General features: G+C 38.8%; 1 protein-coding gene and 1 long non-coding RNA gene across 4 annotated transcripts; one reads left to right on the top strand and one right to left on the bottom strand.

Moving 5' to 3' along the window:
- The first annotated feature begins 726 nt into the window (after positions 1-726).
- LOC104850325 lies at positions 727-14,075 on the top strand. 2 transcript variants are annotated; one of them, XR_776936.3, is made up of 4 exons: positions 727-979; positions 9,052-9,129; positions 10,679-10,756; positions 13,931-14,075. It is a non-coding gene; the product is annotated as an uncharacterized LOC104850325 (long non-coding RNA). The 2 variants fall into 2 exon arrangements; XR_776935.3 differs by having other exon boundaries at positions 10,679-10,769.
- Popdc3 (popeye domain containing 3) lies at positions 2,147-23,131 on the bottom strand. 2 transcript variants are annotated; one of them, XM_010607197.3, is made up of 4 exons: positions 22,858-23,131; positions 5,469-6,206; positions 4,519-4,627; positions 2,147-2,952 (listed from the first exon to the last, which is right to left on the bottom strand). In XM_010607197.3, exons 2-4 carry the CDS (start codon positions 5,975-5,977, stop codon positions 2,671-2,673), a joined length of 900 nt encoding a protein of 299 aa, XP_010605499.1. In that variant the 5' UTR covers positions 5,978-6,206; positions 22,858-23,131; the 3' UTR covers positions 2,147-2,670. The 2 variants fall into 2 exon arrangements, with proteins under 2 accessions (XP_010605499.1, XP_010605497.1); XM_010607195.3 differs by lacking the exon at positions 22,858-23,131 and adding an exon at positions 8,958-10,312.
- Positions 23,132-24,284: the final 1,153 nt, after the last annotated feature.

The following is a 24,284-nucleotide window of genomic DNA, read 5'->3' as shown; positions in this document are numbered from 1 at the left end:
CTAAACGAGGTGAAGATTTTGAAGTTTTTGAAGCATTCCTCTCCTCCCTTTCATCATCATTCTATCTTACTATATTTGTACCTGTTCTTCCCCATGCCAAAGAGAGATTCATGGAAAACTTGTATATAAAGTCTTCTTCCTTTGCAATGTGATTTGAGCCAAAAATCTACATCCCATTTTGTGCTTTGTTGACTCTCACGGTTAGCAAGCTGATCACTAATCCTGCTAATTATTACCTGGTACTAACATTAAATTTTTATCTTATAGTGGGATGCTATTTATTTTAGTATTTAATGCCACACAGTCTTTTTCTTTCTTTTTTTTTTCTTTTTGAGGCATATCTTACTGTATAGTTCAGGTTGGCCTCAAACCCACTGTGATCCTTCTGCCTCCGCCTCTGGAGTGCTGGGGTTACCGGGTACACACCATCGCTCCTAGCTACTAAGACTTAAAGATACAAAGATTTCTAAATCTAAATTTCTCCTGGGGCTATCACAAAGCCCAATGACAAGCCAGTGGGTGCTTCCTAAAGTCCTTAGACTATACCAGCAACTACTTCTGAATCTGAGAGCTGCTGTGAGGCTATGTGTGGCCAGCGACAGAAGAAAACATCCAGCCATTTGCTTCATTCATGCTGAAGTTGACTGTTTCAGTAGGTCATCCACATGATTAGTCAGACCTTGTCATGCTGTTCCGCTCAGTGCACATGCTAACATACAGAACATGTAATATACTTTATATCACCCAGTACTTCTTCCCTCATCCTCTTGTTGACTTTGCTTCCTAGGTCATAGAAAACAGAAGTAATCCCAAGCAAAATTTCACAAGCTTGTACATCTCCCTCCTGCCAGCAACTGCACCCTACAGAGTCCTGCTTTGCCTCCTTTCCTTACAATGAATTGTCCAGTGTAGGGACACCGAATCCCATCATCACTCATCTGCTCAAGGTCTTTACTCCACGGATTCACTCCTTACTTTGGTAAGACTCATCTGCATGCAAATTTACTGTTATTTCTCTTGCCTTAAAAAATGGTAACCACCATCTCTCTGGACCCTTTTCATTAGCAATACCATCCATTTCTGTTTCCCTGTCCATCGGAACCTTTTGAAAAAACTTATCCTTGCTGTTTCAACACCTTATCTCCCATCTTCATTTACCTTCTGTCACCAAGTGTTCATCCCAAATCACTCCACCAAAGCTGCTTCTGTTAGGTTCACCAGTGACTTCCATGTTGCTCAACCTAATGGTTTATCCCAGACTTCCTGTCATCTGACCTCTCACCACATCTGAGACGGTTCATCACGCCCTTCTTGAATACTTCCTTTGTGTGGGCCCCATACTGTCCGGATGTTCTTCCTGCCTCCTACTCTTCCTTCTCCTGTCCCTTGCTGACTTTCCCCATCTCAGGTACTGTCCCCTCTGCCCAGATGGCTCTTTCCCCCAGCTATCTGCACAGGTTTTTCTTCATGTTTCTGTTGAAATGTCACTTTCTTGCTGAGGCCTCTCTTGACCAGCCTACTGAAACTGCAAAGCCCTTTCCTACCCATCTTCTTTCAATTGTCTTTCTCTGTGGCACTATCATTTTTTAACCATATTTTTTAAATTTATCACCCATTTCCCTCACCCCCAGAATGTAAGCTTCATGAGGGATGGGATCCCTTCTGTTACTTGATGTATCTTCAGTTCTCAGGTCAACTCTCCTGGAGCCACAGAGGGAGCTCAATAACCATTTGCTAAATGTATAATATATCTACTAAAGAACACAGCCTAACCACGGTCTTCAGAAAACCAGTTTTCCAAAGATAGGCATCATGTTTACAACTAAGGATGTCTCTCTCTTCAGCTCTGCTTCACAAGGCTGTAGGAATGCTTGAAGGCAGTGTAGTATGTGAGTGCATGGTGGACCAATAGTCATCATGACCTCTTCCTTGTCTGGTCAAACCACTGACCTTTGCTCTTTTAGCTGAACTTGTGAAATGGATATAAAATGCAGAACTTATACTCTTTGCTCAATGCATTCTTTTAAATTCATCATTATATAGTTTCATTTTCCTCATGATCCCTCTTTTTAAAATGGTATTATAAAAATTAAGCTTAGGACTTAACTACCCACAAAATAAGTCTTCGAGATTAGTGTATTGTCTCTTGTATTTATTCTACATTTTAGTCATATCAGATAACTTCACATGTAAAATAAATATTTGCAGCCTACCACAGTAATACATTTTGCCTTCCTCAGAGGTTGTAGCAAAAAAGTGAATTCTGGAAATGCCTATGTAGACCATAGCAATCCATTCTCACGCTGAGTGCAGGCTGCTTCCTGAGAAGCAGTGCCTCAGTCTATCAAACAAGATGATACATTTGAGAAAATCTGAGCAAATATCTGAAAATGTGCAACTTCATTCTCCCAGTTCTGATGTAGAAAAGAGCAAACTGCTTAAGTTACTCATCCCCCTTCCCCAATTATAACACTAAAAAATACAAGAAAAATTTGTAAAATTTATTCGCAAGCAGCAGTTGAGATGAATAAAACATCTGGCATTGGCATCTTGCCTCTGAATTTGATTTACAAAAATATCAGTGAGCTCAGTCTTCTGTATTTTGCTATTTCTTTGGGGGAATGATTAAGAGTCTTTTTTACAACAGTACTAAAACTTCAGATTTTGATGTCATTTATTACAGTATCGCCTGGAATTCTGAAATGGTTCTGTCAGGGGTGATCTGGGCACTTCTGGACTTGACATATGATAGTAGTTGGGTAACCGAATGTCGTAGTGATATTTTTTCCCAATATATACCCTATCATTCAAGGCATAGAGTTTATCTGCTATGTCACTGCCAATTAAAACTGAAAACAGGCGGGAGATGTAACGGTCCTGAGCAAAGAGCAAGTATAATTTCTTTCTCCTCCAAGACACATATCGGCAATCAGTTTCTGCTGTGAGGGTTACCTAAAAAACATAAGACCACATGAAACAGAAATTAGTAAGCATGAAATCCCATCACATTTTTTTCTGCCCCAAAGTTTAAATGAATTTTACTTGCTTCCTTTTTTCAGCCAGAAAAATCCCATTGACTAATACATTGTAAAACAACAAAAAAGAAATGACAGTCTATTACTACGTATGTATTTTATAATACATACACACTGAAAAATAATTTATTACTACATATATAATCCACAATAATTATAATGTTGGGGTCCCCAGTGGGACTCGCCTCCCCCAGCCCACACAGGCAGCCTATTGGACTATGTGTCCTTCCATTTCACATCCCACCTCCTGACCAATACTTCCTGGGATCCAATAAATGATTTACACTCCAAAAAGAAAATAACTGGCTGGGTGTGGTGGCGCACGCCTGTAATCCCAGCACACGGGAGGCTGAGGCAGGAGGATCGCTGTGAGCTTGAGACCAATCTGGGCTACATAGTGAGTTCCAGGTCAGTCTCAACTACATAGTGAGACCTTTTCTCAAAAAAAACAAAAAAGAAAAGAAAAGAACTGTCATCATAGTGCTGTGCCTATCTCCAGCTTACTTGCTTTTTTATTTGGGTACTTGATATTAAAACATCATCAAATAAAGATGGGTAATATTATAAAACTACATACAAGTCAATTCTGAGATTGTGGACATATAACCCTAATTCAGTTTCCATAATACTAAAAAGAATTTATATGCCTATTTTGCATATGTATATGAATTTGTATTTGTAAACATACATATATAAAATACATTTTTTGTACTGGACATGGAATGCAGGACCTTGCACTTGTATGGTAGGTGCGGTGCCACTGAACTAAATCCCTGGTCCTCAGGCATTACATTTTAATTATATTTTATATTTTAATTCTAATATACAGTTGGAAAAGAGTCCTTAAGAATATTCACCACAGATTCCTTATCATTTAAGAGACATGATAAAAGATATGGTGAAATTTAAATTTTAAAATATTTTAATTTTAATTTAGTACATGGTGAGAGATATGGGTCTAGATTCAATCTTCTGCATGTAAAATTGAAAGAGAAAATCTAGTCAAATTAATTTCAATTTCATCTGAATTGCAAATAAAATCTTTGCTACAAAAAAAAAACGTTGTGATAGTTTTTAGTTGCACTGTCCTGGCTTCCTTGATGTCCTGAATCCATTCAAAAGTTTACCTCTAATATCATTCATTTTGACTTTGGGGAAGAGCCAGAAGTAGGCAGAGTATTTTGAGGGGGATTAATGGCAATGGATCTTTTACTGTAATCTATTTTTAAAATTTAAACTTTCACTGTATATTTTGATCACAACACATATTTGGTTTGCTTACTGTAAATCAAAAATATGGCATTAATTAGCAGGCATCAAGGAGAATTTGGCAGTCTTGTATGTTTCTAAGTACACCCCAAAGTTAAGTATAAATTATTCTCGTGTTCTTTGCTGTTCTATTTGTTTGTTTGATGGTTTAAGCAAATACTGTTTATCTGTTTGGAGGAGGGAGCATTTACTGGGTGGTCTAGTTATTCCATACCTGAAAAATGCCTTCTTCCGTGGGTCTTAGTGAATCCCACTCAGGAGAATCCAGGAACTGAAAGGGGAAAATGTAGTGCAGAAACTCGCCATCGACTGTCACTCTGATCCTATCAAAATACAAGAACATCATTTATGGACGAAAGACAGAATACAAAATAGGGTGGGGAAGTAGGAAGGGAAATGTACTTCAGATCTCTGGTGATCTTTTTGTCCTTTAGAGTTCTGAAGGACAAAATATTAAATTTATTGAGTATTACACCATATCCTGTGAGATTCATAGATGATTCAGTGAAACTCACCAGAAAATTCAAGTTGCACATTTATGTGTCCATTTATTTGTGCATATTATAATTCTATAAAAACTTCAATACATTCCATCAAGACTTTTAAATTAGGCAGAACATTTAAGAACATACAGAAGATCTGCTATGTAAACTAAAGTTTTAACTTTTTAAAAACATTAATAAATATATTGTTGTTTCCTCCCCCAACATTTAGATTTCTATATTTATTCTTGAGGTTCTCCTTCCTGCTTCCAATAAGTGGGCAAATGCTAAAACTTACTGAATAAATTTGATAATTATAAAATAGAAAGTTATCTGACACAAGAATGCTTTATCAAAGAGTCTATTTAAAATAATTTACACACCAGCCTAAGTATCCTTTTAACTGAAGCTGGCACCACACTTTTCTTGGCTTTCAGTAATTATTTAGGGAACAAACATCATGTCCAGATGAATTCATACTTTAGTTTGAAGTTCCACATTATTTAATTTCTAAATCAAAAAGTAAGAGTCTAGATTGCTTTCTGCTCCAAGTAAATGATTCTACTCTAAATCCATGATATCTGTTTCAAAGACTTTCCCAAGGGTGCTATGTGAGTGACTAGCAAAGAAACACAAATGATTAATACAGAGGAAAGACATGGAAGCACCAAAGGGTACACACCTTCCTGAGACAAGCAGGGAGAGTTTATCAATGGAGGTTTTCCCCTGCATGGCATAACAATGCTCCTTTTCCAGAGTAACCACTTCAGAGCTCAGAGCAATCGTTCTGAAGACAGGCAAAGAGATCCCCAGGGGTTGGAAAAGGGAGCTGTACAGCACCTGGAATTCTCGGGCAAAAGTTATGCTGCGAACTTGATATGCAATATGAACAAATTGCATGAAGCAGATGACAAACAGTACAAAATTCCAGGAAAATATGTCGGCAGCACAGACATCTACCCATGCCCACACTGCAGAGCAGAGAAAACCCAGCCCCAGCAAACTGAAGACATAAAGGAGACCGAAGAATCCACTGCCACCCATGAAACCTACTACAAATAAAATACTGGCAAGATGATAAATGGCTCCTTCAGCCTCTGGCTTCCAGCTTGTACAGACTGGGTGCTCATCTATTAGGTTCTTCCATAGGCTTGAATTCTTTTCCATGGCTGTACTACTGTCTGGTTTCATTTTCAAATGACTTTAGATGCTATGACACAAGTAATTAAGGATTTTGCTTTTCCATCATCAGAGTTTTTCTCCATCGTCACAAAACCAGAGGAAGCCTAGATGCCAGCGTTGGCAGGGATTAAAGTTTCAGTGGGTATGGATCTTGAAAAACTAAGAATCCCATGCTAATTTCAAGCTCATTCATCCCGGCTTCTGATTTAGACCTCGTCCACAAATATTCTGCTATATCCTGTGCAAGAGACAAAAAAAGGATAAACGATCTAATTAAACCAAAAGAATGAAGAAGTACTGTACTTAATGACTCAACATTACTTATGCAAAGTGACCTCCTATTTTCTATGGAGTTAGAATATTTTAAGTACAAATGTTGCCAAGTGTTAATTAAATTTCTATCATAGAAAAGCATTTTTATTAGAATTAGCTAGCTACCTATTTTTCAGGGTAGCTGAGTACTCTATAATCAGCTAGTCTCTACAGCAGTGTTTGGTGCCCCAGAGTCACTTGAGAAAATGACTAAAACTGCAGTTTCACAGGCTATTTCCAGATACACTTAATCAGGATCACTCAGTGCAGGGCCCAGGTGTTCGAATTTTGAACAAGTTCCTCATGTGATGTGATGGATGAACTCATGATCTTCCATGTCCCACCCACTAGAGGGTGACTAGCTGATGCTATACAATTCACTCTTTGCACATGAAGCTCTTGAGGCTCAGAGAGACAAAGTGATTTATCTGAGGACACACAGAGGTCAGTCATAGAGCTGAACCTGGGTACTTGGCGCTGGTGTGCTGGATCTGAACGTGACAGATGTTTTAAATCTGATGGTAAAAGGAGCTCAAGTAAGTCAATAAATGTAAGAAACATAATTAAGAGTCAGATTTCAAGAACACATAATATACTATGAAAATGCCTCATTGATTTAAATTATTTGAAAAATAAAGTTAGTATCATTATGTTTATTTATTTATTTTTCCTCATTGAGTTCATCGGTACATTTTAGGTATACAGTACAGTTACATTATTGGGATCTTGTACCTTTACATGACAGGTCTTAGTTCTCATTTTTTCCCCTTGTCCCTGTCCTCCCTTCACCCCTCCTCCTTCCCCCTTTACAAACACTTCATTTCCATTTCTTCATTTTCTCATATTTTTCTTTTCCCTTATTAGCTTTCCCCTATCCTTCCCACTTTCCCTACACTTTTAGCCCCTTTCTTCCTATTTAGTATCATTTTGTAGTATTAATGGTTATTTCAGGTTAAAGGTTGCATCCATATTACTAAATACTACTTCTCCTGCTACTTAGATATTTACTTAGCAGATGGTCGAAAATGTTACTGACTCTGTTCTTCAGCACATATATTCTCTACCCTTTCAGCCATATGGTAAAAATGCTAATATGTGATCTGAGTCAGGAGAGAATTAGCCATGATAATGGGACTGCAGGATATATGTATCGTTTACCATCAGCTTTCCTAACAATAAATGGTTGCAACGGAAAGGATTGATTGGGTTTATTTTTTAAAGACACAGTAATGTTCAAAAGCCTTGAACGTGTGTGCTATATTTAGTGTTTTATTTTTGAAATAGATTACTCCCAGAACACCTGTTAATAAAGTATTGGATATCATAGAGCTTGTCCCATAGAAATAAAACACTACACACACAGAGGTGAAAATGACTTAGCGGGAATAAAAGGGGAGCCGTGTAAACACCCACTGAACTAGAAATGGAAATAAAAAGGCTGCTGCTGTTGAAGTTTCTGGTTCTTCTTCTTGGTTAGTGATTCTTTTCCCCAGCAAGTAATGACTTTAAGAACACTGCCAGGATGAGAGGAAAAGGGAAGAAGGAAGGAGAGAGGGAGAAAAGAGTACTTAGACATACAGCTTACAGTCATATTGGTACTTGTATATGTTGTCATACACATTTCAGGTATTATCTAGATCCCTGAGAGATCTATACCCACCATCTGCACGATCTTGAGATCACAGATTTTTCTCTTCTAAACAAAATACAAAATTCTATACTATCAGTTTGTCACAACAAAGAAGTTTTTAAAATTGCAATGAGTACCAAGAACTATGAAATGCCGATCTGCAAATGTCAGTCTCCCTGCTGTTTTACTTTTAAAACTAGGGTATTTTTAAATCAATCAATTCTTCAGGATACTGAACATAGCCAGTATTGAAAAGAATTGCTATTAGAGCTCTGAACTTTGGTTTGAACTTACTTAAAAATTTATAATCCTCAATAAAATGTTAAAATGAAGTTAATAGGGAAAGGCTATGTAAAATGTTTGTGGTAATTCAGAAGGGAACTTACGGAAATCTTGTCCTCTTACAAATCTTGACCAGGGGGACATTTTGGGGGCCCTATATTCCAAAAGTGTGATCCAGTAGGATGTAAGAGGAACTGTGCTTCCGGCCCAGCCCTTCTCAGTCTACTGACTCATTAAGCTGCTACCAAACCATCTTTCTATCCTTGATACTGTATTGCTCAAGCATGCTGATGTACCCTGATTAAATTACTCCACACCCAGTCTTTCTGCACTTGGTGTGTTTTTATTCCATCACCATAACAGATGTACTTTATTAGAAGAGGGGGAACTGACAGGGGCAGGTGATGAGCAGAAGCAGTCCTCTGGTAAGTGCCAGCAGCACTGTGTGAATGTTGAACATGATTCATCGACCAACTGCCAGCCCTGAAGGCCCTTAAGGCCTTAAGTTGTGTTTGTGTGTAAATAAATGGTGAAATGCCAAAGGGGCACAATAGATCTTTTCCCACAGCAATAAAATTGATCTTCACTGCAAAAGAAGTTAGCACAATGAGCTACAAATGATGGAGACAAAATCCAGTACAAATTAAGACAATGGTTCCAGATCATGACTCCCCCCTTTCTTTTTATAATTGTAAGACTGTGAGCTATAAAGGAATAGAAAATGTAAAGAAGATACAAAGATGTTCCGTGAAAGGCAATACAGACCTGGTAGTAAACTGATGATTAGCTCAGAAACTGCACTTATCTCTTCAGGACTTTTACATTTATTATCTGATTTTATCACATGCATTGCTCACAGGAGGCAGAATCTAAATCATCACGCCCAGCTTACAAATGAGAAAAGCAGGATGCAGACTGGTGAAGTCCCTGGATTAAGGTAAACGAGTGATGTGTTATAAGTCACATCCAGGCGGGTGGAAACTCTAATCCCCCTCTACCCAGCCTCACCCTTACCAGCAGGCAAAACTGCCTCTCAGGGCTGTGAATCAGGCAGTATGAATGCACTGGGAAACCAAGTAGACTATTCCTCCAGGACTGGTTAGTCAGGAAAATAAAAACCTTATCGTGGATATTTGAGACATGCTATGCCTCTTTGAACTGCTCAATCCATAATGCTTAGAACTCTGCTGGAGACACAGACAGCCACTTATGAGATAATTTGCTATATTATTGTTTAACACTGACTGATTCCTCTGTTGGACACTGAAATTCTAAAGGGCAGCAGGGGCAAAGACAAACAGTTTTGTGTGTCTGACTCCTGGCTCTCGCTGAATGTTGATTGAATACCTGAGGATACAAGTGCAAGCAGTCTGCCTTCTCCAGCCCCCACCTCCCACACAGGAAGTTCTGACATTTTTTGTTCCTCAGGGGAACAGAAGTGAGGAGAATACATACCTCCAAGATATTTCAGTACACACACAATGAAAACTTGGGGTAACATATTTTCAAAATCTCTGGCACACCCCCGAAGTCACAGGGGAATCTTTTTGTCTGCTTACAACCTTGAGCTTCTTAAGAGCAGTTTAATTACTGCTTTGATAAAAAACAACAACTCTGGTAACCAGTTGTATTGAGTAAGTTTTGGTTGCTAGGCAACGCACCAGCTCAAAATTCCATCAATATTCTACTCATTAATTAGCATCAAATCCCAACTTCAGTATGTGTTCCATATGCTAAATCCTCATCTTCTTATGCTGTTTTTTTTCCCCCTACTTATCCTCAAGGTGGTCTATTCACTCAAGTCTATGCCAGACATATTTAAAAAATGATCTCATTTAACAACCCCATGAGGAAGGTATTATTATCTTCATTTTACAGATGAGAAAACTGAAATTGAGAGAAAGTTAAGAAGTTGTTCAAGGTTACTCTGCTTATAATGGAACTAAGATCCCAACCACATATGCCTATTCCCCAAAGTTTACAATCTATTCCATATTACTTTGCTTCCACTATGCAGAACGATATAGATTCAGCGAATGTGTAGACCTTAGTTTCCTTGGTGTTACCTAGGTGAACATGGGTATGTTTACTCAAATCCATAAAATACAGGAAGTATCATCTATTCTAACCACTTAACATAGTACTAGAAGAACCAGAAGAGAAAATTATTTGAAAGCCTTGGAAAATTTTTAAATAATATAGAAATAGCACCACTATACTTGTTGCTTGAATATTACAGAGCTGGACTTGTAGAGACAAAATCCAGTGCAAATTAAGACAGTGGTTCCAAGATCATTCCCCCACTTTTTTTTCTTTTTGTAATTGTAAGACTGTGAGTTTTAAAGGAATAGTAAAGAAGATACAAAGATGTTCCGTGAAAGGCAATATAGACCTGGTAGCAAACTGATGATTAGCTCAGAAACTGCACTTATCTGTTCAGGACTTTTACATTTATTATCTAATTCTATCACATGCATTGCTCACAGGAGGCAGAATCTAAATCATCACGCCCAGCTTACAAATGAGAAAAGCAGGATGCAGACTGGTGAAGTCTCTGGACTGAGGTAAACAAGTGATGTAAGTCACATCCAGCCGGGTGGAAGTTCTAATCCCCCTCTATAAATATTCTTCTTTACCCCAGATGATTACAGCTGAAGACAGACAGGAAGATGAACCATTTTGGTTGCTGTCAGTCTTTATATTATAAATTCTAAATTTACTCAGTCTTGCAATGTGATCTCTGTTAACCTTCTCCCCTATCTGTCCCATATTCTGACTTCCTATTGGTGGTAGATATAGACCAATAACCAACCCACCTATCTTCATTTTCTTGAGGTCACAGAGGCAGGCTCTGGAAGCCTAGAGTGATTTTCTACCATACTGTGCACATATAGTGGTTCTCATCAGATGTCCTCAAATCATTTACATCAGAATCAACTTGGCCCTTCTTGAGCCTCCGTTGGAATAACTGAGCCAGACTCTCTGGGGTAGGACCCAGAAGATCCCTCTCAGAGAAGCCCCCAGTTGATTCTCATGCACACTGAGCTTTGAGAGCCATTATTTTATGTTGTTCCTGAATGATCTCTGATTTACCCCTGCTTACCTCAGCTCTGTCCATTCCTAGCTGGCCCGAATCCCTGCTGATTACTCTTTGTGGTGCTCTCTGGTTCTGGCTGTCAGTGGGAGGCATTGGTGTGAGCTCACCACCCATCCTCTGGGCTAGATAACTGGCATTCCTTCCTTCAAAAAGGCTCCTAGTCTTAGCTGTGTCCCTCAATAGCTGACTGATTGTAACATTCCTAGACCTAGTCTCTCACTAGTAAATGAAAGAAGATGATTTATCTCTAAAGTAACATGAATCTTTATTATTTGGAGTGGAAGATTATTCCAAACATGGATCAAAACACAGAGCTGGATAGCAGAGCTGGCTGCAAGTCTTGATACCAGGCTTATGACTGAAGCTGGATTCAGAGACTGTTACTTAATTAACCTATTGTGTTGCCCAGGTGCTGGCCTTTTTTTCTCCACAAACTGATTCTGATGTGCAACTACTAGGGTTAAGAATTATGAACCAGGGCTGGAGACACAGCTCAGTGATAGAACGCTTGCCCAACATTGGTTTGAACCGGGGATTTAGCTCAGTGATGCCACTGACTTCCTCACAAGCACAAGGACCCAAGTTTGGTCCCAAGTACCAAAAAAACAAACAAACCAACCAACATTGGTTTGATTCCCAGCACTACAAAAGCAAAACAAAAACCTCTTTAAAAAAAAAAAAACAAACTATGAACTAACAGATAGGGGAGGGGGCAACAAAAACATTCAGCAGGATAAAGGATCTGGGTGTTAATCTTTATTTTTAAGGATTAGAACGGTGCATTTTTCCCTTGAGTACTGCAGTAACTTGGAGTTTAAATGTCCCCCCAAAGGCCCATGAATTAAAGGCTTAGTCCCCAGAGGGGCACTCTCGGGAAGTGGTAGGAGCTTCACAAGGCAGGGCCTGCGGATCACAGACCCTTCCTCTCTTTCGCTCTCCCACTGTCATGAGGGGAGTGGTTCTGATTCTCCACATGCTCCTTTCTGGGACACACATGCTCCTTTTTGGGACAAGCGCCCCAAAGCAAAGCAATCATGAACTGAAGCCTCCAAAACAGAGCAGAAATAGGCCTTTTCCAAGTTGATTTATCTTAGGAATTTATCAGAGTAATGAAAGCCGGCTAACATATATGTTACACTGGAAGGAAGAAATGAAAGGATCTACTGAGACAGAGGAACAGAGAAGAGCTAAAGACATTTTGGAATTACATAAGATCTGGAAGTGAGGAAAGAAATCATAGAAAAAGAGAATTTGGTTGTAGCCATGTTTAATCAGGTGCTCTTGGTCTAGTGGAACTCACAGAAGAAGGGGTAAGAAAAAAAGATTTAACAGGGAACACCGCCAAATAAAACCTGAATTTTACAAGATTTTCCAGAAACTGAGTATAGGGGAAATGAGGGCTGAAGCTAAAGGCCCTGGATGATAGAAATTCAGAGCTACAGAGTCCAATACGTAGCTGTTGGCTGCCTGTGCTGCTCACTACCTGACATGGGGCTTGTCTGGATGAAGATGTGTTGTTCACAATGAATTTCAAAGACAGAAGTAAAGGACATGTTATTAATTATTTTTATGTTGATTGTATCTGGTGATAGTGGCTTAAATGAAACCCATTATTAAAGCTATTTTCACTTGCTCTGTTTTAAAAAAATTGCTACTGGAAATTTAAAAATTATATATGTGGCTGGCATGTTATTTCTATGGGACAATGATGGTTTAGTGGCTCTAAGTAACAGAAAAATTGCTACTGGAAATTTAAAAAATATATATGTGGCTGGCATGTTATTTCTATGGGACAATGATGGTTTAGTGGCTCTAAGTAACAGGAAATGAGAAGACTTGGCATCGTGTTGTACAAATGTGTATATTGCATACAAAATATGTATAATTCATAAGTGTATACATATGGACAAATTATCCAAGATCATACACAGAATTGATATAAATGTAAATGACACTGGCTACAACATTCATATGCCATAGTCGGTCAGATTTTACCGAAGGCAGAGATGTCACCATCTGGCTTCTGCCTACAGAGGTAGCCAACTCTTTAGAGCTCTTGGTGCCTGTACCCTACCAAAGGAAGCATACTTTTTCCTTCTGCCTTAGGAGAGTTCCAGTTTCCCACGCAATTATATTAACTGGTTTAATTTTTTCATATCATCTTCTGATGATATCTCATAGGGTACACTGGAAAATTTTATACAGGAGACTATATTGTGTTCTTCTGGATGTCATAGGATCCATGCCAGCTTTTGCTGCCACATGCTGCATGAAGAGTCTTCATGTATCACTGGTCATGCAGGCTGGAGTATGCCTTTGACCCTCCTTACCAGTGAGAGCTTGAAGTCTCCTTGAGAGGTTCAGAGAACGTTGCCACAGGCTATGTTGGCCTTTTCTGGTTCTCAGGTCTTGGCTGAAGTCACATTTGATTATCTCTAACCATGACTGATCTCTTACTTTATCAAACACTGCAGTAGGCAGAATTCTAAGATGGCCCACAACTCCCAGGTATAACTGTCTCTCCTTGAGAGTAGGCAAAACCTGTGAATGGGACAGGATGTCCCCTTAATTAGGCAACATTATATGGCAAACTGTGGAACAGTCCTTCCTATGACTATGTTAAATCCTGACTCCACCACAGGACTGAAGAGGGAGTAGGAGTCAAACATGTGCTGCCACAGGTGAAGGAAGGCAAACATCTACCCAGGGTATGAACTACCTAAGGGGTCCCCAAGGACAAGACCTGCAGGCAGCTTCTCTGAGCAGCAAGAAGTCCCTAACCGACAAGGTGACTGGCAAGGTAACTTGGACCTCTGTCCTGTCACCACCAGGAACTGAATTCTTCCAGTCACCCAAGGGTCTGGAAAAGGACCCCAAACTCCAAAGGAGAAGTACAATGTCTACCGCCTTGCCTGCAGGTTTGTGAGGCCTCAGGCAGCAGGTCCAGTTCAACAGTTCTTTGTCTCCTGACCCACAAAAACTAAAAATAAATTTGTGCTGTTTTAAGCCACTAGATTTGTGGTAATTTTTTTTACACAGCAACAGAACTAATCACACACATAGAATTATGACTACTCACTATACTTGAGGTTTTTCATTAAGCTAATAATCTATATTATAGACAAACTTAGAATACTGGCCTATGAGATAGTGGTTACAGACTCCATGGTAGACGTAAATCAAGAAAATTGGCTAAGAACGGTTTCTCAGGAACACCTGGAAAATAAGACACGAGGAGAGGTCCTGGGGATTATTTAAATCACGGTGGTTCCCAGCCACACTTTAGAGGTAAGTTTTCCCTTCACGGAGCTAGGTGGCCCCAATGATGTTAAGCCCTGGAACACAAGGGTCACTTTCCATTCAGAGTTAGGACATTCATGTGCCAACCCGTAAAACTCCTGGAATAGTATGTTCCCTTCGTTGACTTTCATGACAGTTCTTCGTAAAATTCAGCCATACTGATTATGTAAAGACTCAATGTTTCAGACACACTCTGAGACTGACACTCAAAATACAGCGCATAATTCAAACTTAAATAGCTTTGTAACTCTCCAAACTGTGTGACTTCACCCAGGTAAGATGAGCTGAGTGATGAGAAATTAGTGCAATATCTGGTGGCCATTTTCTCAGTCATATGCTACTACCAGCCTCTAGCACAGTTGTGGCAAATCTATGGCATGCATATTATTGTGGTTTACTTTTAAGACAAGAGATGTTATTGTAGAATTGTTTTTTGTTTTTGTTTTTGTTTTTCCTAAACTAAAACATCAGGATTCAGGTTTAATTGCAGTGTTGGTACTTTGCAATAAATAAGTGGGTTTGGGGTTACAGTTTGGCACTTGGACTCTAAAAGGTTCACCATCACTGCTGTAGCACTTACTGAGTCCTTAATGTGTGCTGGGAATGTTACTGAAGATCTTAAAATAGTATGTCATTTAATCTTTACAACTTTTTGAGGTAGTTTTTTGGTTCCCAATTTACAGATAAAAAAACAGGGAGGTTTAAAAGATTACACAAATGATAGAGCAGATTTAATTTAGTCAATATGATATGCTGCTTCACATACAACTGCGTCTAAATATATGGATTTAGTGGAAAAAGTCAAACAACACTCTTATTTTCTCCCTTCAGTTTTAGATTTTAGTAACTAAAATGTCTTCTTAAGAGCCTACGAGTTTTCTTTTTCCCCACTGTGGTACTGGGGATTGAACCCAAGGAGCACTGAGATATAACCCTAAACCTTTTTATTTACTTTTAAATTTTGAGACAGGGTGAGTTAACTTGAACAGGCTGACCTTGAACTTGCAATTCTTCTTCAGCTTCCCAAGCAGCTGGATTACAAGTGTGTCCTGCCACACCCAGCCAAACCTGCAGAGTTTTGAGCCACAGAGGACAGGATGAAGGGCCAACAGTTGAGTCACTGAACCATGTAATTCCCAAAACCATTTGATTTGAAGAAGCAGCAGTAAATCTCTCCTCCTGCCATTCAATTGCTTTAAATAACTGCCAGGCTCTATTTGAGTTTTTTCTGGCTTCTCCACATCTTGAAAATGGTTAAAAGTACAAGCAGGAACTGTTCCCTTTTTAGCAGCTGCTATGACATCACGTCATTATGCTTACTGGAGAGCAATTCCCACCTTCCCAATGAAGGACATAAGCTAAGCAGTCATGTGAAACATTCTGTTTTTCAACACAAATTAACAGTGGACACCTGCATTTCCCGTTACACTGAGTGACCTATATGCAGCAAATACATTCACTTTTTCTATGTTTTGGCCCGGTTCTCAGGTGTCTTTCTGGCAATCAGCTCTGAGGAGATCACATATGCTAATTAGCTAAAATCTTTTTCTTCTTTTCTGGCTAAACAGCCAGGTGGACCACATACCTGGATCAGGGGGTTACTTTTGGCCTGTAGTCACAACTGGACTCCTTTAGTACAGAGATTGGTGGGTATCATTCTTATTGTCCCAATGACATGACGCTTAGCATTTCTATACTACTTTTAATTAACTACAGTCTGTTCTGCTGTAAGACAGACCCTATGTGATGCCCCCCCAAAAATCACTGCACAAACTGTTCAATAAAAACAACATGGCTTAATGAGAAAATGGGGTTAGAAATACAACACTTAAAATCTTCACCAGTAACACCTTTTTAAAAAGAAGGAATAAAAACAATAGCACAGCTTTATATATATTATATCTATGTTAAATGGCTGCAAACACAGTACTGAACCTTTAAAAAGACTCTCAGCTTGCTTAGAGAAAGGCTGCAGTCTGTAAGTCACTGTGAAGCGGTAGAAGTAACAAAAACTGCTGTCTTTCATAGCCTTAAATTCTGGGGCATTTTTTCCTACCCTTGAAAGGTCAGTTCTGGGAAGTATGAATTTCTATTAGATACCTGTCTCAACAGGATTGAAATTTTGTGTAGCCATCTCTAACTGACTTTTGTTTTAGCTCAACAGAATTTGACTAGTGATGCCTGAAACCACGGAACCAGCCATAGCCAGGGTTGTTGGCCTGAGTTTCCTTGTATGGCATTCAAATAGGCCAGCGCCTATTCTTTCAATGTGAGAAAGACTGTTCATAGTTTAGTTCTCAATCCACACACCCAGCAATATTTTCATTTCATCTGTTTCTTTAAAACTGGTTGTTACCTCATGTTTTATTCCCGCCACAGACTTTTACTTGATTTTTGCAGCACTGCCTCTAACGATCTGCAGTGTGGATTATTTCCTTATTCTTGCCGCTTGGGAGCTACCACATAAGTCTCTTGATTTTTTTCAACACTTAATTACTTCCAGCTTCTTTTCAATGTTAAAGCTTTCCTTTTGCATGCACTATTCGTTTGAATCAATGCTTAGACATGTTTGGGATATTAAATGAGCATGTTTTTATACAGGAAAGGTTACAAGTGTGAAAAAAACAGCAAAGCATGACCTTGGCGGATAACATGTGGTGAACCATGGTAGATGTCTGCAATCCTACATGGTTTGGTTCAGCTGCTCATAGTTCAGTGTGTTCACCCTGTCTTTTCATGGAGCAAATCAAACATGAGCAAACAAGAAAGCATTCTGCTCAAACTGTTTCCTAGGATATCAGTTGTGTTGGAACATGCTTCATTTCAAAACATGTATCACAACATGACTGACCATATTATTAACTCTCAAAGAGCTGGTAAAATAATGCAAAAGTTCAAATCCCTGATCTGTTGGAGCCTGAAGTTTAGTGAAACTCAAATAACGTCAACACTATGTAAGCCCGGTTTCCAAATTATGAGTTCTATTTTATTTAGTGAAAAGTATACTTTAAATAAAAATAAGCTACTTACAAATCACTTAAAATCAGTTGTTGCATACTAAATTTTAAATAAAGGTTTCATTTTAAAAGAGAATCTAGAATCTTAAAAATAAAAAAATCAAACAGACTTAAAACATCAAAGACCAACAAAACTACCCAAATTCCCAAACACTGAATGTGCCAATCAAGAAGCATATATCTGTTTCTGCACAGCAAAGATTTAGAGGATTATCCAGAGATAAACTAGTTCACATGTAGTATTTCTCCTTTCTAAATCTTGAGCAACAAAACTAACCATGCCTAAAGGCTATACTGAAATTCCTGCACTTACCATCCAAAAAACCTATCATTTTCTTATGGATTTAAGTATAAAGGCATAATTTACACAAAACTGAAAAAAATTCACTGTATAATCAGTAAGATTCATCCTCCTAGTAAATTTATGAAAACATTTTATCAGCACATTGACCTTTTAATTTCTTGCCATGCTGACATAACTACATATATTAATAGTGCAATTTAAAATACCTGATACATCTGTAGCTTCAAAGGTTGTTTTAAGATCTTAGTTCCACAAAGATTTTGATAAATATTAACACTTCAGTGAAGTATTTTTTTTTCATTAAATTTCTTTAGTTACACAGAAATCAGTCCTTGGTATTGGCTGACAGTACCCATGGATGTGGAAATTAGATCTTCCTTTTTAAAAGCAAGTCCAGGGTTATGATCAAAGAGCAGAACAGCATGATGCAATAAAAGTGCAGAAGTAGACACAAAAGAACCTGGACTGTATTCCTGGCTCTGGCATTTAACTTCTCTGGGACTCAGTTTACTTCCTTGAAAAATAAGGAGTGTATGGTCTCAATGCCAGGGGACACATTAATGACTCCCACAGGAATCAGCCACCAGAAAGGAGTGAAATATGGCAAGGGGAAGCCACTGGACTACAGAACCCTCCTAAGCTCCAGCCAGCGAGGTGAGCCCAGGGTCGTCTCATTGTTCTGGAAAAAGCAGAAATCTAGATTTTTATGGGACTCTCCTGATTTTAAAGTGTTGGTAAATAACATGTTTACAAACACTGTCAGGGCAACTGTTAAACAGGCAAACCTCTAAGGCCAGATCTGGCTACAGCTGCCAATGAGCGGCTTTCAGAACTAAGAACTCCTAAGTTCCTTACTAGGGGAAATAAATCTAGACTAAACCAACTACATTTACATCTCTTTATGGTTAGTTTTCTGGTTTCCCAACAAAATTTTATTGTCAAGGTACTCTCCCCCAAAGTGAAATTAGAAATTTTATAGTAATTCCTTTCCTACCTTAACAAATATTGGACAGACAGTCCACTAGTTGACAGGTTTCCATAAGTTACCAAGATTTCATTTAAAGGTGAAAATGAACACAAAGAACAGAAAACAAAACTTACATTTTATAACAAGCTACAAAGCCAAACAGACAGTTTAAACATGTTTGTGTTTATCTTTTCTTCTGCCAGATGAAATTTCTTTTTATAACAAAGGAAACAAAGCACTATCTATCATTCATGCACTGTGGCTTCCAGAACAATTATAATGTAACATGTGATTGGAACTTGATTTTTAACACCCTCCCCTTTCCATCTTGAATGAAAGAGAACATACAATAAGTAATAACAACCAACATCTGTTGAGTAGTAACTGTGTCAGAACCTATGCGAGTACTCTCTATATATCATTTCATAGCTCCAAAAATCCTGAGAGCAGGAAAGAGAGGTGGTTATTTTTCTGTGTTTCAAGCCAGGAAACCCCTTTATGAAACACTTGACCAATTTAGGATCCTAAGGCTTTCATTTACAAATAAGTTTTAATCATTTAGAACATCATAGTGAACACAGAACAGGAGAAATTAAGGCAGACAGATATGGAGGGCAAAAGACACTGTAAGAAATATTGATGCCTTTGAAGGTCAGAATTACAAAATGGAGGAGGAAAGCATTCATAATGGAAAAAAATCATCCTAAAATTTAGAACAGATTACTCCAATAGAAAGCAAGTTCAGCTTCCATGAAAACCTGATATAGGAATTAACTATGAAATCGCCCAGCTATGACTCCAGGCAGAAAAAGTCAGTTACAGGAAGGGAAATTTGGAGGCTGATGTCAGATTTCTTTATAGCTAAAACAGATGCCACAAACTAATGGAGCAAGGGCTACCTGATTCAGAGGTGAGAAACCATAGATCAAAAATGTTGCAACTAAACAAACAGTAATTCAACTTAGGAACAAAAGACAGAAATCCCAAACAGGAAAAAGCAGATAGAATGAGCCCTTCTTGGAAACTAACTCTCTTTCTCTCACTCTCTCTCTCTCACACACACCTGATGTGGTGACAAAATCTAGACAGAATGAGTCAAAAATTTAAAGTTGAGATTTGAAATCAGCAGTGACTTTATTTGGTTATAAAAACTAAGACTAAATACTGCAGTATAGGAAAAGTTTATAAAACACTACAAATGTTATAGATCCTCACACCAAAAAATAAATACATGAAAAATTAGAGATTTGAAAAGTGATACTATAAGAAGTGTACAATAGGGCCGAGGATTTAGCTCAGTGGTTGCCGCCTTGCCTTGCAAGCACAAGGACCCGAGTTCAATTCCCAGTACCAAAAAAAAAAAAAGTGTATAATAAAAGTGCCAATGCGTCCTCATTTCTAACTGGTATTCACTGACTAAACTAATACATGTAAATTTAAACAATCTGATCTTGAAGTCTATCCAGGTTTGTTTGTTTGTTTGTTTGTTTTAATTTGGAAGATTTGCTCAGGACCTATTAGCTATCAGGATATAGAAACACTGATGTTAACTTCAGTGATTCCTTCACTTTGACTACAGTTCCTTCTTTTATTGAAAATATTGTTAAATTTTTATTTTTAAAAAGCATCTCTTATTGTCCTCCGAAAAGAAAAACTTTCAATTGTAGTGTTTATTTGCGCAAAAACCAGTTCATGAATGAGCCAGTATTTGGAATCAGAAGAGATTCAGACCCTGTTCAGCAGCAGAAGCAGCAAACTTCCGTAAGCGCAAGATGGAAGCAAAGTAGAAAAAGCACTTGATTGGTTACAGCTGTGCATTGGCTACCACTGTGCATTTGCTGTCCCAGACATGGTGTGGTGAGGTGGCTGCCTGTGATTGGCTGAAACTCATCGTCTTGTCTCTGGATGAAACTTTGCTATCTGTTATCAAAAAATATACTCTTAAATTAGTTTTTGGTTTGTTCACATACAAAATTAAGCTGCAGTTTGTTATACAGGAACTCAAATAGGGAGACAGACTCGGGCTAATTCTCTTAATAATCCTATCTTTTATAAAAACATTTCTGTCCTCTATCAATGTATCTTTTTGTACAAATGCATAGAAAGACATATCGAATATTTTCACTTAATATTAAAGGTGAGTACTCCTGAATGGTAGGCTTCTATTTTTTTCTTCATATTTATATTATATTCATTGTTTGCATTCTTTATACTGATTTTAGAAAGCAATAAGGTAATTTTTGTATTAATTTTTCTTGTTTTTTTTTTCCTCCTGCATTCGTTTGTGGCCATGTGGAATGAACTCAGAGCTTTTGCACTGAACTATACTCCCCGCTCCCGCCTTTTGAGACAGGGTCTTGCTATGCACAGTAGTTCAGGCTGGCCTTGAACTCATGGCAATCCTCACGCTCAGCCTCTTGAGTGCTGAGATTATAGGTGTGTGCTCCCACATCTGGCTCAAAATTTCAAATGTAAAAGTCTCAAAGAACGCTGTAAAAATCTGTGACCCCAACATACAGAACAAAACAATGATATATTTTCATTAGTTTTTTTCATAAAAAAGAAAAATTCCACAAAACATTGAAGACCACTGCGGATTTCCTCTAGGCCATTCGCTGCTCATCCACTCCAATCATCACTGATAATTCAAGTATCCATATTTAAATATGTAAAATACATATACTAATCAAAATATATATAAGTAACAATGAAATGTGGAATATAAATGTCTCCTGCTTTTTCAGATTTTCACTTAATTTTTTCTGATGAATAATTTTATTTATTTTTATTTTTTATTTTTTTGGTAACAGAGATTGAACTTGGGTCCTTGAGCTTGCAAGGCAGGTGGCAGAACCACTGAGCTAAATCCCCTGCCCTCTGATGAATAATTTTAAACATAAACAAATCAGAGAAAATAGTACATAATAAACCCATTACCCATATAACCATTAGCCAGATTCAACAGACACCAAGTTTTTGTCACATCAGATTTCTGAAAATTGCCAGGCATGGTGGCACATGCCTGTAATTTCAGCACTTGGGAGGCTGAGGCAGGAGATCACTAGGAGTTTAAGGCCAGCCTGGGCTGCACAGTGAGTTCAAGGCAAGCCTGAATTACATAGTGAGATCACGTTTCAAAAACCAAAAACAAATATAAAAATTTATGAAAATTGAAATCAACACTATATCCTACTCTTCAGCCTACAATTTGTTTAGTCAATAAACAACTTCTAATGAGGGCAAGGAGATCCAAGATTAGCTGTGCTGTCTTATATTACATGCAGACACTAAATCTCAAAAACACTGACCCACCAAGGAGACCCAGTAGCTCCACAATCTAAACATTACTACAGATTGTGTCCCATATCCAGAATGCATGGGACTAAAAGTGTTGCAAATTTCACACTTTGGCGGGGTGGGGGTGGGTGGGGGTGAGGGAGGAGCTATTTGCATAGACTTTACCTCTTGAGTATCTTTAAGGTGAAAGTTCCAAATCTGAAATAATCCAAAACCTGGAGCTTTTGAGCATCACATCAGTACTCAAAAGGTCTCACACTGCAGAGCTGAGGTTCAGCTCTGTTCAGAGCAGAAGACAGGCTCTGAGAAATGGAGTCTCCGGTAGGTTCCGCCACCTGCTTGTCCTCTGTGGTAGTCCTGCTCCAGAGTCCCTTTTGTGGCTATCCCACCCCACCAGTTCCAGAGTGCGTGCCAGTGGCATCTTTACTCTGTAAGGAACACAAAAGGACTGCTTCTGCTTTGGGTGCGTGTGCTGCAAGCCCTGGCTTCTCCGGGTTAGAGGAGGACACATCACTGTTACACACACTGGGTGATTTAAAACAACAACTTCTCTCCCCCTCCCCTAGAGAATACCTGTTGCAATTTTCACTTTAGACAGTTTGCTGTAACTGATCAGACAAAAGGGAGAAACATTTTATTTTTTCTTGCCGGGTGGGGGGGGCTAATTGATTCAATATGCTTACCTATTAGAGGCAAATTCATTCTCTGATAGGTCATAATTCCAGTTGATCAATACCATAATTACCAAAACTACCTCAACTGCAATTTTCTGGCTTGCAAACGCATCATACGTATTCTCCAAAGCAGTTTGGAAATTTCTTGCCTGTAATGTTGCTTACATGTCCTTGTACATCTTAGTAAATGCTTCACATGCTTCGTAACACTCTTGATGTTTCCTGCAGACAGTTTCAAAACAAGCAGGCACGAATGCTCTCGTGTGTCAACCCTAGCAGTCCTGTAGCAAGGAATATGGGATTTGGGGGTTCAAGATCCATTTTTATTTAGTAGCATACAACATAACCACGTGAGAGCACAGGATGCCAATGATTCAGCTATTCTGAGAGACCAATAATAATTAAAGAAACTCAACTATCAAGTGTCTTCCATTTAAATGTAGAAACATTTGTGGGCAGATAGCTTAATATAGATTTCAATTAATGTTTGTATCCCCAACTCTGGAAGATATATATAACGAATTCTCAGGACAGGAAAGAACCTTAAGAGATTATCTGGGATCTGGGAGAGGCTAACTCCCTTCATTTTGCAAAGTGCAAACCGAGATCCAATTTTTATGTAGTTCTTGTTTGGTTTTTGTACTGCCACAAAGAATAATGCCAAGTTACTGTACTCTACCGCACAAGCGGTATTTTCATCCAACAGTTCCTCAAATTAAAAACAAGAGAAAAAAACAACCACAAACTTAATGTGAACAGGCAACAATAATTTTTAAGATTGCTATACAATTCAATAGAAGTTTATCTGTCTGCAAATTCAAAATAACAACACAAGAATTAGAGTGAAGTCAGGAAATTTAGTTATTCAAATTACGTCAAAAGTGGGCTTCTACATCGACTTTTCTGTAGATGTATTAGATTCAAAAATTATTTACAAGCACTATTTTTTGCAAATATCACCTGGAAAAACAAAACAAAAACAAACAACAACAAAACTAACCTGTCCTCGCCTGTAACTGTGTTTTGATTTTTGAGACCCTCAAAACTTATACGCCTGAAACCGACTTTGGCAGTGAGGAAGATCAGCGGTTTGGTTTCGTTCTTTTTTCGCCAGGGGATCCGCAATCAGAGGAAACCCGTGGGCGCTACCTTCGGGGAGAGGCGTTTTTGCGCCGCCAACTGCGCGTGTAAACCCTGACCCCACTCTGCTCTCGAGCGCACCCTCGATGTAACCAGGACTTTCCCAAGGTGAACCCCAAGATCTCCAGCGCCCCTGGGACCCGCTTTTCTCCCTCACAAATTTGGGCATCTTCTTCGGGCTGCAGGTGTCCGGAGGAAGAGGGACGGGCGGGAGACCCGGGAGGACGGTTCGCCCAAACCTCCGTTCCCGGGCCGGCGCGGGCGCAGCGACCCGGCCTCCGACCCAGCGGCACGGG

Source organism: Fukomys damarensis, unplaced genomic scaffold, assembly GCF_012274545.1.
Source record: "Fukomys damarensis isolate Sample0158 unplaced genomic scaffold, DMR_v1.0_HiC HiC_scaffold_14, whole genome shotgun sequence".
NCBI lineage: Eukaryota > Metazoa > Chordata > Mammalia > Rodentia > Bathyergidae > Fukomys > Fukomys damarensis.
The sequence above is the reverse complement of the archived record's forward strand: the minus strand, read 5'-3'. Positions and strand labels throughout refer to the sequence as shown.

What these genes read in the sequence shown, in the direction of transcription:
- Popdc3 (XM_010607197.3), bottom strand. Translation starts at nt 5,977, where the DNA reads ATGAAACCAGACAGTAGTACAGCCATGGAAAAGAATTCAAGCCTATGG. An exon ending in TCCCTGCTTGTCTCAGGAAG is followed by an intron (nt 4,628 to 5,468) that starts GTGTGTACCCTT and finishes GTATTTTGATAG; the next exon opens with GATCAGAGTGACAGTCGATG. An exon ending in CGGAAGAAGGCATTTTTCAG is followed by an intron (nt 2,953 to 4,518) that starts GTATGGAATAAC and finishes TATGTTTTTTAG; the next exon opens with GTAACCCTCACAGCAGAAAC.